This window comes from Aulostomus chinensis, chromosome 8 (genome assembly GCF_037954235.1).
Source record: "Aulostomus chinensis isolate RoL2024-O1b breed Wild chromosome 8, RoL_Achi_v1.0, whole genome shotgun sequence".
NCBI lineage: Eukaryota > Metazoa > Chordata > Actinopteri > Syngnathiformes > Aulostomidae > Aulostomus > Aulostomus chinensis.
In genome coordinates this window covers 21,097,340-21,115,524 of record NC_141327.1, presented here as the reverse complement: position 1 = coordinate 21,115,524, position 18,185 = coordinate 21,097,340, and the positions used below count along the sequence as shown (strand labels likewise).

Genomic DNA, 18,185 nt, shown 5'->3' with positions numbered 1-18,185 from the left:
ACGAATTTGGCAGCTGAGGCGAGTATCTTGTATTTATAGAAAGTCGTGTTTCCGGCAGAGGTTTCTGTGGTTTTAGCACTCCCAATCCATTTTTGCGGTGTCTTACTGGCCCTATTGTATCCAGGTTTAGACTGAAGATGTTCCCTCATCTAACGCCTTGGGGGGAGATTTGAATGTGAGACATGTCGGAGTGTGGTTTGGGGGAGGCAGATGGATTTCTCTGGCTCCTGTGCAACTGCTCAAAAAAAAAAAATCTGTTTCGCATACAGAAACTTAAAACGATATAAGTCAGAAGTACTTAAGGCAGAATGTAAATGTATGTGTGAAATGTGTGATTTATTTATATATATATATATATATGCATTTAATTACTATTTGCATCCAGGCTAAGCTGTACATCCTACCTCATATATCAGGTTTATTTGTATTTTCTTGCAGTTTCAGAATTTTACTGTATGTATTCCCCTAGAAAAGGATTTAAACTGCATTTTTCACTAAAACAGCAATGATAGCCTCTGCATCTCCGTGGCTATCCTGGTATGGATCTGATTATTCTATTATTTACTCTCAAACAGTGTGGGTTGCACAGTTGGCTGACTGAATGCCAAGGCATTGAGACTTTTGTAGAGCTACTGTTCAGCAAGTGAGATATATATATTTCATTTTGAAGTAAGACTTATGAGTGCTAGTCCAGGATGGCATTTTCACACGAAGATAATTGTTCAAGAAAATATCACAGTATCACTGCATCATGTATGTGGACTTGCACGATTGATATCAGTGACAGTAAACCTTAAATCAATGAAAATATAAGGGTTTCCAGTTGAACTCCAGTCTTCTAATTGCAGTACTGTATGTGTAGAAATTCTTCCATTTGAAAATGAAGATTGCAGTATAGGGGCTGCACGGTGGTGCAGTGGTTAGCACTATGGCCTCACAGCAAGAGGGTTGCGGGTTCGAGTCCCGGCTCGGGCACGGGATCTTTCTGTGTGAGTCTCCATGTTCTCCCTGTTCCTGTGTGGGTTCTCTCTGGTACTCCGGCTTCCTCCCACAGTCCAAAGACATCAAGAGGGGACGAGGCTGATTGAATATTCTAAATTGACCGTAGGTGTGACTGTGAGTGTGAATGGTTGTTCGTCTCTCTATGTTGGCCCTGCGATGGACTGGCGACCTGTCCAAGGTGAACCTCGCCTCTCGCCTGTTGACGCTGGGATAGGCTCCAGCCCCCCCGCGACCCTTAATGTGTAGGAATAAGCGAAAGACGACGATGGATGGATGGATTGCAGTATAACTGGAAACAAGTAAATCGCTGCAATCCTGGTCTTTTCTGCTGTTTAACTGTATCATTCAGATAACACTGGAAACAGCTAACACTTCGTTAGCCAGGGTTCACTGTGCAGCCCCACTGTTTTCTAAATCATTGCAAATCCATGAATGGATAGTGGCTACTGATTTTCAGTAAGGGAGGAGAATGTTCTTTGCTTTTCTGATTCATCTTGAACCAAAAGTAAATGTCCTTTTCGGGGGCGGGGGGGGACTATTAATTCAAATCAGATGTGATAACAATTAATTTTGAAGACAGTAATGTTGATAAGCTTAAACTAGCTGTCTAAACTAAACCGTCAGAAGCTTTATTGCTGCACATTCTGCAACATCACAGCTTGGGTGTTATGTATATCACTTTTGTGGTAGCCAGAATGTTGTTAGCGAAAAGGCCATTTTTGCACATTGTTTATTGTTTTGTTGGCTAAATAGACAACACAGTTTGTGCCTAAAGCTGAGATAAGTAAGGTTTGTGTTGTCGCCATAATTTCTTTTTATGACTAGAGAGACTAATACTAATACTAACAATGATATTTAAGAATACTATTTAAAGCTGTGGCTGCATGGTGGTGCAGTGGTTAGCACTGTGGCCTCACAGCAAGAAGGTTCCAGGTTCAAGTCCTGGCTTGGGCACGGGATCTTTCTGTGTGAGTCTCCATGTTCTCCCTGTTCCTGTGTGGGTTCTCTCCGGGTACTCCAGCTTCCTCCCACAGTCCAAAGACATCAAGAGGGGACTAGGCTGATTGATACTCTAAATTGACCGTAGGTATGAATGTCAGTGTGAATGGTTGTTCGTCTCTCTATGTTGGCCCTGCGATGGACTGGCGACCTGTCCAGGGGGAACCCCGCCTCTCGCCCGTTGACGCTGGGATAGGCTCCAGCCCCCCCGCGACCCTTAATGTGTAGGAATAAGCGGAAGATGACGATGGACGATGGATTTAAAGCTGTATTGTGTCACTTTTGCCTCCCCCTTCTGGAATTAAGAGTAATTACAAAATTAATAGTGCCTGCAAATGAAAAATTACTTTCTAACCGGTGCAGTTTTTTTTTAATCGGTCATAACAGCTACCTGTTCTCTCAAAGCAGCTTTTGTTAAACTGCAAGCTCGCTAACTAGCTTGCTCACTAAAATCAGTTAATAAGCTAGTTAATGAGCTAGATGGCAAGATCACTCATTAGCTTGCTAACTAGTTTATTGACTGCCTTGCTTATGAGCTTAATAAGTAGCTCCCTAATGTTGCACACTCAGTCCCAGAGTGTCCCCTGACTTGTGTTCAGAAGTGAATATAAAGGGCAACATTTCCATCTTTAGAGGTCAGAGGTCAGAAGTCCATCATATATGAAGCATAAACATGATAGCTACAAGTGCTACTCAACCTGTCCCGCAGCAGGACAAGGCAGTCCTGCCTCTTCTTTTGCTCTCTCAAAGGAGGGAAGCCATATTGGTTGTTATCCTCCATTAATTGCTTGTCCTCTTCAGTTACTTTCTCTGTTTGACATTTTTTCCTCATCTGAAAACTGTGTTTTTCTTTTGTCTGCAACATCCACTCCAAAAATGCTTCTTTGAAGCTTCTTACTTGTTGCACAAGGATGAAAACAAGAAAAGACCATCTACAAAAAAAAAAAAAATATAGCAATCTGTTGTGCAACCACTTACTTCTCTGGCATGACTAACAAGGTCAAGAAAGCTGCTTCAATTGATTACCATGATTACTGACTGCAATGACCATTGCTGCACTCACATTAGGCTTCAAAAATGGCCCTGGTGTATTTCTGGCCTTACAGTAGGTTTTTCCACCATAGGCCCTGCCATACTTTCAGCTGCACTATTTAGCTACTTCTGCTCCCCTTCAGCTCTAGCCAAACATTGTAGGTGGGCTAGTGAGGGTATGTTGCTACAGACACAATTTAAAAACAAAGTATAGAGAGATTTACCTGGCAGCTGTGAGCTAAATGAGCATTGAGTGAGCTTGTTTGGCGAGGATTTAAATGTAAGAGGCGTTCAGTTACATGTAAAAGTTGTGAACTATACTTTTAAAAGTGAAAAGAAAAGCATAAATAGAAGGCATTACTGTCCCCCTCATTCTTCATCTTGCAAGCAGAGATCCCAGAGGCCAGTCACTCCTCACTGCCTCTTCAACTCTGTCAGGCTCCCACCTGCAAGCTAAACTCCCACCTCCTGTCCAGGAGTGAACCTGAAAATAACACGGCCATGAGGTTGCATTTACAGTATAAAGACAAGTTGTTACCTTCTCCAGGATCACCAAACAGTTAAGTCTGGCAAATACAAGCTGTTAAATGCAAGAGCGAGTCTGTAGTTTCCAGGATTTAAGCTTGTAAAGCTGCTGGAAAGTATCCACATTTAATGCATTTGGGCTTTGAATTTTAAATGTGCATGACATTATTAGATGTGGAATCTGATACCCAGATAGCTTACCTTAAATTTAGACTCTGCCGCTTTCACTATCACTAATGAAAGTACATCAAACTCAAGCAATGTTTACTTTGTTGCATTATGCAGAAAGACAAATGAAAGCCTTGTCGCATTTAGAAAGACCTAATACATGTTGAGCCTATTTTAGGTCAGGGCTACATTAAAGCAAGTTCCACTTGTGCTTCAACTGAAACGATCCATTCAGTAGAAGAGCTAAGGCATCCTTTCATGAAAGACGTGTTTCATCTTCTCACCACCTTGAACCTCTTTTGAAGTCATTAAAACATGGAAGCAACTTCGTATCACATCTGAACTTTCTCAACCTATCACATACTTCCTTAAGAGATAGAGCATTTTGTCTCGCAGATGCGAGGGAATAAAACAAAGGCTTTCATTTAACTTTCACAGCTATGGAGTTACCCTGGCGCTATAATGTCAGTAAGTGCTAACATTACGTAAATCCATTACTTAGTCCCTGTGCCGTGGCATTTGATGGGGGAGAGAGGTTAGCCACACTGCCGTTGTCATAACAGCATCCCGTGATCTGAACTCTGTGTGATCAGATTGGTTTTAATAGACTCGGGATTACTTGGAGGCAGTTCCTCAAAGCTAAACATCTCTGGGCCTAGAATTAGAGTGCACATCTGAGGTGAAAACGATTTGTTCCGGAGAATGTCACAGCTGCAATGAAAGAGCTTATACGCTATTATCATACATCGTCTTAAAAAAGATGACAGGGGAGTGACTCGTATGCTTTGATAAATTTTCCACCGCTCAGTATTGAGGAAGATAACATCAAATTCAAGTAGTATGAGTCGGCTGACTATTATGTCTAATAGTCTCTTAGCATTTGTGCTGCTTTAGACACAATGTATTTTATTCCATATGGCCCACAAGCTTTCTTATTTCCAGCTGATCTTCACGGCAACAATGAACACTCAGACACCATTCGGATCATCTGAGCTCACAGGAGCCATTACCGGTGAAAGTTCTGTGGTTATTGGTATAATGCACTCTGTAGAGATGTTAGGGGAGTGATTTTCTGCTACAGATGTAGTTTATCTTTATAAAGTAATGCTTGTGCACATGTTGCATATCTCAAATACATTAATGAGGGATTTCCGTTCTTCTAAGAGACCAGAAGAAGTAGAACTCTGCAGTGCTCACACTACAGATTCCCTTGGATGGATGGCAGCTACGATTACTGCTACTACTGCTATTAGTATTAGCATAATCACTGCTGTATTAGTTTATGCTCCAGTATATTTAGTATTGTAGTTCATAGATACTATTACTACTAGTCATATCTCAAATAGCATGACTGCTATTATCCCCTACACCCTTTTGTCTCTACTACCCTCATCTTCTCTCTCTTTTACCCCATTTTTTGGAAAAAAAAACCCACCTTTTCCTGACTATCCTCACTTAGCAATAGCCATTAAGGTGGCTAAACATTACTATGATCATTTTATTCAAATTTCCAAACTCCCATGAAAATTCAAACACCAGTACTGACAGGATTCCTAATCTAAGCCCAGGATAAGGGATGGAACATCAGATTGGGAATATCAGAATCCGGTGCCGGTACTGACTTCATTCACAGATTGAATATTGGAATGACATACTGAGCGTAAGACACATGCGATCTACTCTACAAATCTTAATACTGTTACAATGACATGTAATAACAGTACAATCTGTACATTCAATTATGAACTTAAAAGTAACAATAAACAGAATCTTGGTCAATACTGATCTTTATCTGGTATTGTTACATTTTGTTCTATTTCATCATCATAATATTTGATCCATAAACATACCGAATGGTAACTGCAGTGATATGTTTGGTGGAAGGTGATGGGATTCTTTTTATTTTTGATTCTAAAGAAAATACAAAGTCCAACGCAGTTTACTGATCGTGGATAAAATCTTGCCTACAGCATTCAAATAAATCCCGTGGAGTAAAAGTTGCACTTAAAGACGGAGAGTAAGCGGTAGAAACCTGGAACACACAAGTAGTCAAGTCACATTTATTTTTATAGCACATTTAAAAACAAAGACAATCAGATGACCTAAGTGCTTCCCAAGCATAAACAAAACAGACACTTATATCATGGATATTAAACCAAGCCTCCACCCAGGCATGAAATAAGAATCGCAGTGGGGGGGGGGGGCAAATGATTAAAAAAAATGTATAAACAAATAAGGACGAGCAAATTTCTTTTACACGAGCAGCTCAATAAAAGCTAAGATTGGGGAATATTTGAAAGCCAAGCTGAAGAGTGGAGTCATGAGCTGCAGATCTAATATGACATTTCTAAATTTCAGCCACACTTTGGGAATGACCATCGGTAACTCATCGGAAGACCCGAGGGGGGAAAACCAGTCTCTGCGTTTAAATACAGCGCTGAAATAAATCTACTTTCTACTGGGAGCCACATGAGTGGAATTCAGATATTTATGTGTTTCCTGCCCCGTACAACAGCGACACAACGAGCCTCATGTAGTAAACTCTTGCACTGCTCGCCCACATCTGCATCAATATGAGGATCATTACAGGTCTGTTGACCACCGACAGTCCTGCTAAATCATTGTGCAACCACAGTGATTAGAGTTCTCATAGTTCTCTTGGGTATGATTGGATCGATTTCATGCACAAGAAAGCCATTCACATAAATGAAAACCAGTCCGGTTGCTTGTGAAGAGGTGAGGATTTGTTTTGCTGGTCTATGAGTGATTACACCGTCGCTGTCCATGGTGCTGAACCAGCCGGTGCCAGAGGTCTGCTGCACGCTGGCCCGTCCTATGAAAGAGTATCGACATGTTGTAATAGGAAGTGTGACCGCGAAGGGCACCCAGCTACAGATGCGAAACAGGGAAAAAAAAAAATGCTTTGGGGGTTGAAATGTCATGTGAACAGTTGGGTTCAACCACTGAACACCTCAGGGGTGTTATCGACTCCCTTCAATGCTTTTAAAGGCCAAGGGTTTGTTTAGACGGGGCTTTGCAGTTACTCTCCCTGAAAACAGTGTGAGCGACCACAATTTGCAGCGGCCACACTGGAGGAAGTGAATTTGTGGAAGTAATTCTAAGCACTCGGTTGAACCTGTGAACACATGTAGTCCACGAAGAAGTCTGGTCCAGATGTAGAGACAGGATTCTCAAAAGCGAGATATTATCTGTCTGTAAAAAAAAAAAAAAAAAAAAAAGGGTCGACTGCTTCTATTGAGAGAGAGAGAAAGAGAACCTCGGAGGAAACCATTACATTTATATTACAATGATTCATGTATTTTAAATTGCGCGGCAAAAAATGTGTAAAAAAAAAAAAACTTTTTCAATTCTGCACCATTTCTATTACGTCACCTGCGATTAATGATTTTGAACTGGACACTGAGCGTCACTCAGGTCTCAGAGGCGATTACCTTTGTACCTGGTTTCTCTCACAGTGTTGGGGGTTTTATTCTTTCACGTAGTATCTGTGACTCTGTATTGATCACTATGATATTTTATGTCGCCTATTATTATCGTTTTCTTGAGATCTATTGCAATAACTTCCCAAACTGTGTCATTAAGGAATTTAGATGGCAAGATCCATTTTCTTCTTCTTCTTCTTCTTTTTTTTTTTGCTTGAGCTTTAAACGAGCAAATGGCATATTTGTATTTCTATTATAGCCTACGTGTTGATAACATGTCCTTCAGTGAGATTATGAGATCAGTTTACTGTAGTCGGATTCCCCTCCTCTGGATTAGATTTCGCTACTTCACGATTATTACCACCGAATTTGCGTCTCTGTCTATTTTTTTTTTTTTGCGTCATTCTCTCACAACAAACTAACGTCCACCGCCAAATCTCGGCGGGTGGTAGGGGAAACATGAGCCGTTTTGGATAATTCGTGCTCGGGTTACGACGGACAGACGTAGGGGGACGCCAAGAGGTTAAAAGGGAGGTCTTCACCTTTCTGTTTCTCAAAGATAATCAAAACAAATGTGATAAAATGTCATTATTCCACTACCATCCAACACTGGTCGCCACTTGTTGCAGCGTCAGTCTCCATCTCTACGGTAGGGGAGGAGGGACGCGTCTGGGGGGGACTCCGTCACATCCTCTTTCCATATATGGGCATGAAGTTTACACGCAGCGGGGAATCCTCTCACTGGAGCTGATGAATGGGGAGGAGGGCCGAGAGAGCTGCCAAAGTGTATAAAAGGAGAGAGAGGGGAAGTCGCTGATGTGAAATCCACAGCAAGCAAATACCCACCGAGGAGCAGAGACGAAAAGGAATACATTGAATTCTCTTTTTTTTACACCTTTGAACACAGACCACTTTGGATCATTTGTCGAAAAAAAGGGGGGGGTTGAAAGAAACCTGTCATCTGCATAATTGGTTTTACATTTTCCTTTTTTTTTTTTCCTGGGAGAGACGGACTTCTATAAGTGCATCAGTATGTTGAACAATATGGATTTGAATGCGAAAGATTCTTTTTACCCTCAATTTGACAATTGCAACAGTTCTTCCCTGGGAATGGAAAACAACGTGCGGAAAGATAACCAGGAGGTGTACGTCGATGCAGAGCGGGGGGTACCTGCCCAGTTTGGCCACGGTGAGTTCGCATCTTTGCACAGTCGATAAAATATGCATGCATGATCATTTGAGTGTGTCTATTAGGAAGATTAGGGTGACACTTGTGGTGCAGTCGTGTACATACAAGCATCCCCCCGTGCCAGAATACGCACGAATGTTTATGTAACGATTTTTCTTCCACAATTTAATTCTTAATATATTATTATTATTATATAATAATAATAATAAAAAAAACATTCGGCGTGACAAAGTTGTTTTCTCCCTTTCTGATTCAACAGAAGGAGCCCCTGCAACTCTCAAAACCGAAGCTTCCAACTCGGAATTTGCTTTTAACCCCTGCGAGTGCCCCAAAGACACCTACACCCCCTCTTCGCTCGCCTACTCTGGCAGCTTCTATGTTGAGGCATCTCAGGGAGCGCCGTGCAGCACCGAAACACTCCTCAATATGATCACCGAGATCGTGGGGATATCTACACTGCCGCTGTCAGAGGTGCAACAGAGCGGTAACAGTCGGGGAACTTATCCATCGCCTGCGCCGATGGACAGCACCGGTGGTAATTTCGGCGACCCCGGCGTCAAAAGACAATCCTTCACCTGCTCCGGACCACCGCCTCCTGTTTACTCTCCGGACCAGACGTGCCCGAGGTATACTGATGATCAGGCCGGCAGCCAGGCCCAAGACCCATCCACTTCCCAGCTCAGCTTCGGCTCTTCCAGAGTTCCAACCCAAAAGAAGGCTGAACCAAAGTCAGAGGCCGCCTCTTTCCCTGTGGTGGTCAAGAACGAGTTTGAGAGCAGCTGCTACGAGTGGGGAACCTTTAATAAGTCTGGTTGTTTGGAATCGAGCTTCCAGACAGAAACCTTCCCCATGTCTAATGATTTCCCCCCTGACCAGCAGATGGATGTAAAGGAACTTTTAGATACCTTCCCCCCAATTTGTCCAAACCCAGACATGGAATTTAAGGTGGAGGGAGGAATCAAACAGGAACCGTGTTTCTCTGACACCTGCTCTCAGAGCTACTCCAGCCCCCTCTACAACAATTACCTCCCCCCGCCGATGGGTGTCTCCTCTAACCTGAAGCCTTTCCCCGAGCCTCCACAGCCATCTAATCAATGTGATTCCTTATACGCGTCACCAGCTTTACCGAGCACCATAGACTCAATCCTCTACTCTTCCTTGCTGCCAGATTCTTTCGCCCAAAGTTACACCACCCGCGCCACGAAGCCGCCCAGGGCCAGAAAGAGCCCCGCCGCCTCTCACGGCCCAGCCAAAGAGAAACCCTTCACCTGCCCCATGGAGAGCTGTGACCGGCGCTTCTCTCGCTCGGACGAGCTCAACCGGCACATTCGCATCCACACAGGCCACAAACCTTTCCAGTGCCGCATCTGTTTGCGCAGCTTCAGCCGTAGCGATCACCTTACCACCCACACCAGGACTCACACCGGGGAGAAACCGTTCTCCTGTGACGTCTGCGGCAAACGGTTCGCTCGAAGCGACGAGAGGAAACGGCACGGACGCGTGCATCTGAAACAAAAGGAGAAAATGGAAATAAAGCCACAAGTGACCCCCAGCGCATGGCCATTCACTCTTCCTGAGGGCATTTAAAGGCTATGTGTCAACACACACATACACACACAATGTTAGGATCTTTCCGTCTTGGAAGATAAGCCAGCTGAGTTGATGCCTGAGTTGGTGTGACTGGCGAGCCAATGCTCGACACAAGAGGGTTTGCGAATCTTGCTGTTTTGGAGGAGCAGGGAGGGAGAGAAGGTCTGCTTCGGCCTTATTGCCTGCTGCTGCTGATGCTGCTGACTTTATGCAAAGACGCATAAGTTGTCAAAGTCAGATCAACAGTGACTTGTTGCTGATACTGTCAGTAGAGTCAAAGCTCTCTGCTGCAGCGTTGCATGACTGCTGTTCAGCACCTCTTCATCTGGACAGCTCCAACCTCCATCCCCCACTGATGGATTGCACTTAAAGATTATTAATATTTCCATTTAAGATTCTTATTTTCTGCTTTTAGCATTATTAGAGCAATGGTTTGGACTATGTTTCTTAAAATGCATGTTTATGTCAGTGTTTTTTTCCTTTAACCGGAATATCAACCACTGTCAAAGTACTCCATCACTCCACAGTGAGGGTGATTGACATGAATGTAGGCTAACTTATTTATGGCTTTGACCATAAAGTTGTCCATCTTTGATCAAATCTAGTGTTTGTTTAACTTCTTATCATTTGGCTGTCAGTGTTTTTTGTCATTGGTCTTTGTGTTGTGTTACAATTGTTTGGATAATTACAATTGTGAAAGATATATCATAAATGGGAAATAAATATATTTGTATTACTGTACTTCTTTGTATTTTTATAGCTAATTGTATATTTTACATTTATCACATTTGAATGCCATTTCTAAGGTGAAATGTATTCCAAGTCATTAATAATGTATTGGTTTTTGAGGGCTATTGTTCAGTAACAAAATATTTTAAATGTTTGATATCAGAAACCTTTTTCGCACTTCATCCCATTGTTGGTATGATTAGAGCTATAACACTGAAACTGCTGATCTGGATTGAGATAGGACCAGAATGTGCACTAGTTGTGGTACGACTTTACAGGCGAAGTATTTTACAGTATGTACAGAAGTTTGTCCGATCCAGCCGGCTAGCAAATCATCTAGAAATTGCTTTTGAGTAATCAGGTAGCACACATTGCTGCGGGTTTCTGTCGACTTCTGTGAAAGAGTTTCAACTCCTGGTATCTTTTGTGTAAGATACTGTACACTGAAATGTTCACTTAAGCAAAAAAAAAAAACAAAAAACAAAAAAAACAAACAAAAAAAAAACCCCAGATCAAAATAAATAACAGTTTGGTGAAATTGTCACCAACAGGGTATTGCAAAAAGAAAAAAAAAGTTTAAAAAAAAAGAGTAATTTAACTCGCCTTAAGTTATATTAACTATTCAAGTAAAGATTTTGTACATACACAGTTTCTACAATACATTTAATTGATATTGATGTTGTTATTTTTATTAAAAGTTTATGAGCAAAATAAACATTTTCTGGAAGCTGCAAGTTTTTTTTTTTTCTTTTTCGTCTTCGTCACTCTGACCAATCGCACGAGCGGCTGAATCCCCATCAGAGCGGTCGCATGAGTGTGTTCCCATCCCAAAATACATAACAGGCCACCTGTGGCACAACACTGTAGCCCTAACATTAGACATCACAGTTGTGCCCTGTGACTCACCGGGCTTTTGACTCAAACACGTTAAAGTGAATATTACTCAGCGCTGTGGTTCTGACTCCCCTTGACGTCCAAGATCACTTTCCTTGGTGTTGTAAATGGAGAGATGGTCGCCATGACGTCTCTTAAGGGAACCTGTTAAACAGGTAATTTTCTTGCCATGTCAGTGAGATGATCTAATACTCTCTTTTCATTCATTCTTTTTTTCATTACTCATCCAATGGATATTCATTTATACTCAATTGCATAATGCAATTATGGTCTATTATCTTTCTTTCTTTTTTTTAGAGGATGGTGGTACTGAAGTCTGCTCTTCTCGTAACTGCATGTGCATTCTTGTAAATGGGCTCAGTAGTAGTTTTACCTCAAGGCAACAACATTTAGTCATAAAAACAAACCCACATAGTACTGCCTTTTCATGTGAAGCAGTAGAATTCCTGAACATTAACCGATATAACTTGTTTATTGTGTAATCCACATCCAAAATATTTGGGGGAAAGATTTCCACGGCATTTTGAGCTCTGTCTCAGTGGAAAAAAAAAAAAATCTCACAATCTGTCATGGCACACAGGGCATGTTATAGCAGGGACTCCACTGTGGTACATGCATGTGCCCGTGACGCAGTCGGCTGGCAGAACACCGCTTTGGTTGCCCACGTCAGTGCGTAAGTGCCTGCGTTGTCTGTAGCTGGCAAACATACTGTACCAGTGTGAAGATGCAAGCTGCTATGTGGAGCTTTCCGAATAGTGTGTGTCCATCCTCCCCTGTCCATCATCACTTACAATGAAGCAAAAACCAACACACACACACACACACACACACACACACACACACACACACACACACACACACACACACTCCCTTATAGTGGCAAACAATGTCCAGTGATGGATAGTGGAGGTTTTGAATTGCAGTGATGTGCAGTCACAGTGACCATTATCCGAACACTTGAAGACTGAAGAGTTATTGAGCTCTGGCCAGTGATGGAATTTCTGCATTTGTGCATTTGGAAGCTCAGATTCACATTTGCATACTGTAAATGGTCCTTGATAAATCTACAGCATGTGAGCACCTGTGCTGTCACTATTGAATATATTTACCATGTCATAAACCTTCCTAACTCATTCTTTGATACAGACAAAAGACATAAATCAGTTCTTTTCTTCAGACTGACATTTATGTTTTCGACTCCCGTAGATATGCATAATTGCAGCAACCATTAAGTGATTGTGCAGGAAGGGGCACATGTCCGCCACTGAGATCCCTGCTTTCTCACTCCGAGGACCTCTGCTGTGAATGGAGGCACATCAAGTCCATTAAATCCTTGCCAGGGTATTACTAATGCAAACATGTTAACATTAGGACTCTTGGATCAGGGGGGGGTTTATCCAAGGTAGTGCGTCTGCGTGACTAATGTATTCAATATGTAACCAGGGAGAAAAGCATGAACAGATGTGATTTTACTTCTTCATTGTCTCATCCAATTAATCGCTTGATGTTGGATTGCTTCTGGATAAGTCAATGGGACTATTTATCTGCTGTACCAAACGAGCACTTTGGCTCTAGATTAAATAAAAAAAAAAATCCTTAAAATTGACAGTGAGGGATTAAATGGGCCCAAATTCTGAGGATAAGTGTCAGCACAGAACGACATGTACTTACATGTTCATCACTTACATGTTATCTTTTTATTCTGATTGACACACAAAAGTTTGTTTCTGGATAATTTTTTTTTTTCATTTGCATCATGCAATAGCGAACGCTGACCTAGAGTAGGTCTATATGGTGAAAGCTGATAAGTGAGACATACATGCCTCACTTCTCAGTCCCGTCCGCATCTGTGATGCCATTAAATGTCTGAAGTCTATCTTGAGAGGGATAAGTACAGCCCCAGTCATCTCTGGAGAGCCTAACATCCCTTTTATCCATGCTTGAACTCTAAACAATTCTACCTCTACAACAATAATCCAATAATGACTTTCAGAATGTATGAAATTGAATTTATTTGCTTATGTGATGGATCAGAGGCAGTTTCAGCGGTTCAAGCTTCAGGCATCGGGTCACCTCAAGTAGCTATTAACAATCACAGTCCTACTTGAGACGGTCTATATGGTCTCATTCGCTCCTGGATTGATCTATTGTGGGGTAATCACTACATAATTTTATGCGCACCTTTAAAATGTGCACCAGGGCACGTCATGGTCCTTTGGGTGGGCTCAGTAATCAAGGTGTATAATCGCATCGCGGTAATGGCAATCAGGTTTGGCAGATTAATTCCTCGGATAATACATCAGGCTGCCGGTCCTGTATCTGACCATGAAGAAGGGTGTAGGTGGTCTTGAGAGTGGAGGTGATTAAAAAGAAGAGAACCATTACAGAGAGAAGGAGCTCGTTATGCAAACATTTTAAAGTACCTAATTCTTTCCATTGTTCTGGTTTCCAAATTTTCATTTGTATTACTGATCAAGGGACGTAAAAGAATGAGAAAAGAACTTTTTCCTCGCTCCTTCATAAATTGCAAGTCAACCCTAGGGTCAAGGAGTCCAGCCAACCACTTTTATCCCTGTGCAGACTATCTCTATGGTAACTACGTCAAAGGATTTGCAGTATACGCTGCACCTAAAGTAAAATGGTGAGTCGTGTACATACCCTTGCTTGCTGAATGACTTCATAGTATTTCAATTACTCTGGGAAATTTACCGCTGCCCTTGGAACATTCCAGGATTCAGCCGTTACAATGCTGTTGCAGGTCTGTGGTACAGCTGTGTTTGCTGCAACAACCTTCCTAGAATATGACCAATCAGTCCAAGTAATACTGTCGCTCCACGCAAATAGCTTAGTAACCATGTATGCTTTTCATTTAATCTGATGGAGGAAAGACCCCAGTGTGATCGTTCTACCATACCATACATAGTGTATGGCTGCTATTATCAGCATGTCCACCCGTCCACACAGTGTGTTAAATGTATGATGAATGTATCGATGTGAAAGAGGTACAGAGTGTAGTGATACAACGCCTCAGTAAAGCATTTTAGTATTTTTTAGCTCATTAGTTTGATCACCATCTGCAACATTAATGTTTTGGATCATTCATGACTCTCATCTTGCTGTCTTCAGCTTCAACAAGCAGCTGTTTTCTGAAGAAAAAAAAAAAGCTACAGTGATAACAGGCGTTAGCTGCTAGCTAATGGTGCATTTAGCAGCTAGATTGGCAGGAAACTGCAGAAAATGTTTTATTTCGCTCCAATCAAAATGGATTACTGAGCATACAGCTGGATGAAAAAGACATGGATTATACCAGATGATTTGCTTGAGAGATTGTAATTGGATGTTTTTGGGCATTTTTGCTGTCGTTAGTCATCAGTCGCTATTAGCTTCAAAGTATATATTTATGGCTAGCTCTTTCTGCATTCTGGAATCACATAGAAGTCATGCAGGAGAGAAAATACATCTTTATGAGCCAATGACATGTTATTTGTTGAAAGGAAAAATACATTTTTGAGTGAAATATTGCTTTAATATAAGGTTACCAAAGACCTGAAACATCACTTACAGACCAAAGAATTGTCTGCTGGAGCCTTAGCCACTTGTAATTTTGTTGAAGAAACACAAAGTTGCATTCCAACTTAAAATATCAGTTTCAACATGGTACTGATGATACACTGACTTTGAAACTGAAGGACAGTACTACTTTCATTTCTGTTTCGAGGTACTTCTCTTTGTACCACGGAATATGACATTTATGGAGAAAGCTAAGAGGAGAAAAACCTTACCTACTGTGACTCCCTCAGTCAATGAATGCTGGCTGTTAGTGACCGCTTTTTATCATGTACCAAACTGTTCCAGATCCATGGTCTGAGTAGAAATATTTTTTCTTCATGTCCAAACATGTTTCCATTTCTCTGTGCTGATGACAGCATCGGTTCAAATCAGATCTTAATAGTGCAGTACTCTGCCGATTCGAGAGGACAGATATCTTTCTCGTCTCTCTGTGTGCATTAAGGAGCTGAGACCAACAAAGACCAGCTGACTGCAGTTAGCTTAGCACAATTAATGGTAGCGGGTGGGCAGATCGTCATCACAAGTAATCAGTAAAAACCTTTTTTTCTCCATCACAGTCTTTGCATGCATCAATATATCAAGGGTTGTGTGTAACGATCACCCTGAAATAACAACTTAAAGTAACACGATTTTTTAGTTGTAGAATAGCTGGAAGTACTTTCCTGACTACCATCCTGTTTTGTTTCAGCACCTCAAAACAAAACAGGGCTGCCTTTGAAACCAAGGAGGAGGAAGATTACTTGTGGACAAATCAAACCCTTTAGCTGACCCCTTTGGACCAGAAAACAAAGAGGAACAACAGGTTTTTAAAGCTCAGTGGCCAAGACGAAGGTATGCTACACTGCCCATTCACCACCATTCATTATGTTAAGCTAACTAGCAGTCAGCTGGTCGCTCTGGGTCTCAGCTCCCTCCTGCAGGCACAGAGGAGAGAGTGTTGTCGTGCCAGACTCCGGGGATGATGGAAAATATCCCCATTTGCCCAAAATTTTTACAAAGTAACTGTGTTACACTACAGAGGAGACAACCTTAAACTTGGTAATTAACACCTGATTCCAAAAACTAAATGCGTTAAAGAATAATGGGTCCTGTTAGAGTTATTTAAGGACAAAAGAAGGAAATGCCATCATATGTTTTCTGTCAAGACACCCTGCTCACGTTCTCAAGGCAGACTTGATTAGCTTCTCTCCCCCTTCCTTCCATAACAATGCCACTCTGACTATGGTCCAACCCAGTTTGGACGGCTGTGACAGCGACTGGCAGTAACAACAGGATGAAATGTTAACCATTAAGCTGATCAGCCGGAGTACTACAGCTTCCTCTAATAGAGAATGATCCTTCAAATCAGTCATGATAGATGTTAGCGGCTATGTGCACAAAAGAAACCCCACATATGCTCTCATCCCTTTGTTTTTTAGACGAAGCTGATGAGAAGCTGTTAACAATGAACCGCCCAACACTTTGACGTTTGTAGAGGGTGCATATATATTATCGGCTGCCTGAGAGGAATGTAGCTGAAAGCATCCTGGATTGACAGTAATGACTCTGAAGGAACTTTTTTTGAAAGAAACGCATGTCATGCTTTTACCTAAATTTCCCAGCACCTGCTGTCACATTAGTATGCTGCCATCTTGAATAGTATCTTAAACAAAAACAACAAAAAAAAAAAGATATTAGCATGTACACACACAACTGTTAACCCTCTTCCTATCAAATAAATTACCGTATGACCATGTATCTGGTGGAGCTGTGAGTGATTACTTTAGTGCTTTGACATTTGCAACAGCAGTAATGAGGCGTGTGTGTGTGTGTGTGTGTGTGTGTGTGTGTGTGTGTGTGTGTGTGTGTGTGTGTGTGTGTGTGTGCGTGCGTGCGCATGTGTGACAGACAGCAGCCTGAGCCTCGGCTGTTCAGTTCAACGCTGGGAAGGAGGCATACTGTGGCCAAACACTGGCACTCTCTCTAGATAATGATGGCTCACCCATAGAGAAGAAGCACAGAGAATGTGTTGAAGTCTGAGGAAACTATGCACATGTGTGTTTTAGTGAGAGAAAGAAGCGAGGCCAATTGAGAATGTGTGTGTGTGTGTGTGCGCGTGTGTGTGTGTATATGCATGTCTGTCATTGCCAAGATGGAATCAGAGACTGGGAAAGGAGGCTGGGCTGGGGCATAAAGACTAGTAGTATAAAAATGAGTGGGCTGAACACGATCAGCTCATGCAGCGCACCCTCCCGTCAAGCAGGGTGACGATTTGCATGTGCACACCAACCCCAGCGCCAACTACTGTATGTATTCTGCATCTAAATTAACCATCAAAATCAAGTGTCGCTCTTTGGAGCTCCATGAAATCTATGCAAAATGTAGCTACTTCAGCATTAGCAGCTTGCTTTCTCAGCCACAACAGTTGTTGTAAGACCTGCTGAATGCTGATAGTTGTGAATTGGAGCCATAAATAAAAGAACAGAGAACTTTACAATACAATGGCTTTTTTAGGAAGAATGAAATTTATGTTTAATATATTTTTGCTGTTCTATTCTGTCCTGTGCTGCTGTTATGCTTTATTGATTTTTTTTTTGCTTAGTTTGTTTTGATCTATTCTGTTTTACGTTCTCTGTTAGATGTTTATATATATATATATATATATATGTATATATATATATATATATATGTGTGTGTGTGTGTGTGTGTGTGTGTGTGTGTGTGTGTGTATGTATGTATGTATGTATATGTGTGTGTGTTTATATGTATACATATGTTTATGTGTGTATACATATATGTGTGTATATGTATACATATACACGTATATGTATATATGCACATTATTAAGAATCACTTTTATTGGCTTATTTGCTCAAATGAATTCTCTAAGTAATCAAATCATTTAGTTAATTAAAAAGTTGTAATATACCTAGTAAGAAAAAAGCCTACATTTTGCATCAATGAAAGTACATATGCAAAATATGAATTTGATTAAATGCTAACATGAGCCCCAGAATACGTGGTTTTCATCTTCATATTTCTTTATATATTATTAGTACCAAAAA

General features: G+C 41.5%; 2 protein-coding genes across 2 annotated transcripts in view; both read left to right on the top strand.

The window, feature by feature from the left end:
* Positions 1 to 7,931: 7,931 nt before the first annotated feature.
* Positions 7,932 to 11,464, top strand: LOC147257608 (uncharacterized). Its single transcript, XM_086210224.1, has 2 exons — positions 7,932 to 8,358; positions 8,618 to 11,464. Exons 1-2 carry the CDS (start codon positions 8,202 to 8,204, stop codon positions 9,943 to 9,945), a joined length of 1,485 nt encoding a protein of 494 aa, XP_086066350.1. The 5' UTR covers positions 7,932 to 8,201; the 3' UTR covers positions 9,946 to 11,464.
* A 4,422-nt stretch (positions 11,465 to 15,886) lies between these two features.
* Positions 15,887 to 18,185, top strand: part of fbxo41 (F-box protein 41) — a 58,046-nt gene continuing 55,747 nt past the window's right edge. The window contains exon 1 of the mRNA XM_086211627.1: positions 15,887 to 15,972. The gene's annotated coding sequence lies outside the window, so the exon portion shown is untranslated. The remainder of the gene's footprint in view (positions 15,973 to 18,185) is intronic.

Coding starts and splice junctions, on each gene's coding strand:
- LOC147257608 (XM_086210224.1), top strand. CDS start 8,202: ATGTTGAACAATATGGATTTGAATGCGAAAGATTCTTTTTACCCTCAA. Junction 8,359..8,617: donor ACCTGCCCAGTTTGGCCACG/GTGAGTTCGCAT, acceptor CTGATTCAACAG/AAGGAGCCCCTGCAACTCTC.